This window comes from Octopus bimaculoides, chromosome 28 (assembly GCF_001194135.2).
Source record: "Octopus bimaculoides isolate UCB-OBI-ISO-001 chromosome 28, ASM119413v2, whole genome shotgun sequence".
Classification (NCBI taxonomy): Eukaryota; Metazoa; Mollusca; class Cephalopoda; order Octopoda; family Octopodidae; genus Octopus; species Octopus bimaculoides.
Genome location: NC_069008.1, coordinates 8512890 through 8513406, shown reverse-complemented (window position 1 = coordinate 8513406; position 517 = coordinate 8512890). Strand labels below are relative to the sequence as shown.

Below are 517 nucleotides of genomic sequence, written 5' to 3'. Positions count from 1 at the left end.
AACCCGGAGCCCTATAAAGGTGCTAAAACAGCCTTGGAGTTGACCTGGGGTTAAACACCAACAACAACCACCAACAACAACACCAGAATAAGAATCTGACCACCAGCCCCTTCACCACTATGCCAAAAGCCAGAGCCATAACGAGACAACAACAACAATAATAATAACAATAACAACAAGGGAGACCCTACCAGTTTAATCATATCTGAGGCTCCTTCGTTTGCCCTGAGATCGTTATGGAATTGAAGGACGAAATTACGTAAGTTTTCGGAGTCGAGGAGGTCAGCAGCTATCAGTGGCACCATGGCCAAAAGCAGGACACACAAACGCAAATACATGTTCGGCTGAAACGAGATAAGCATCAATTTTAATTATTCATAGGAGCAATCATATTGTCAATTAAGATGGTGAGCTGACAGATTTATTAACATGCCGGGCTAAATGCTTAGCGGCATTTCGTCTGCCTGACTGCATTCTGCAAACTAATCAACTGTAACAAGCAGCGTTTAGCAGGCAG

General features: G+C 43.7%; 1 protein-coding gene across 1 annotated transcript in view; it reads right to left on the bottom strand.

Annotated features, from left to right (window-relative positions):
• Positions 1-350, bottom strand: part of LOC106878583 (uncharacterized) — a 2037-nt gene extending 1687 nt beyond the window's left edge. Inside the window, exon 1 of the mRNA XM_052977761.1 lies at positions 192-350. Within this exon, the coding sequence (XP_052833721.1) occupies positions 192-338 (147 nt within the window). The 5' untranslated portion in view covers positions 339-350. The remainder of the gene's footprint in view (positions 1-191) is intronic.
• Between the last annotated feature and the right edge of the window lie 167 nt (positions 351-517).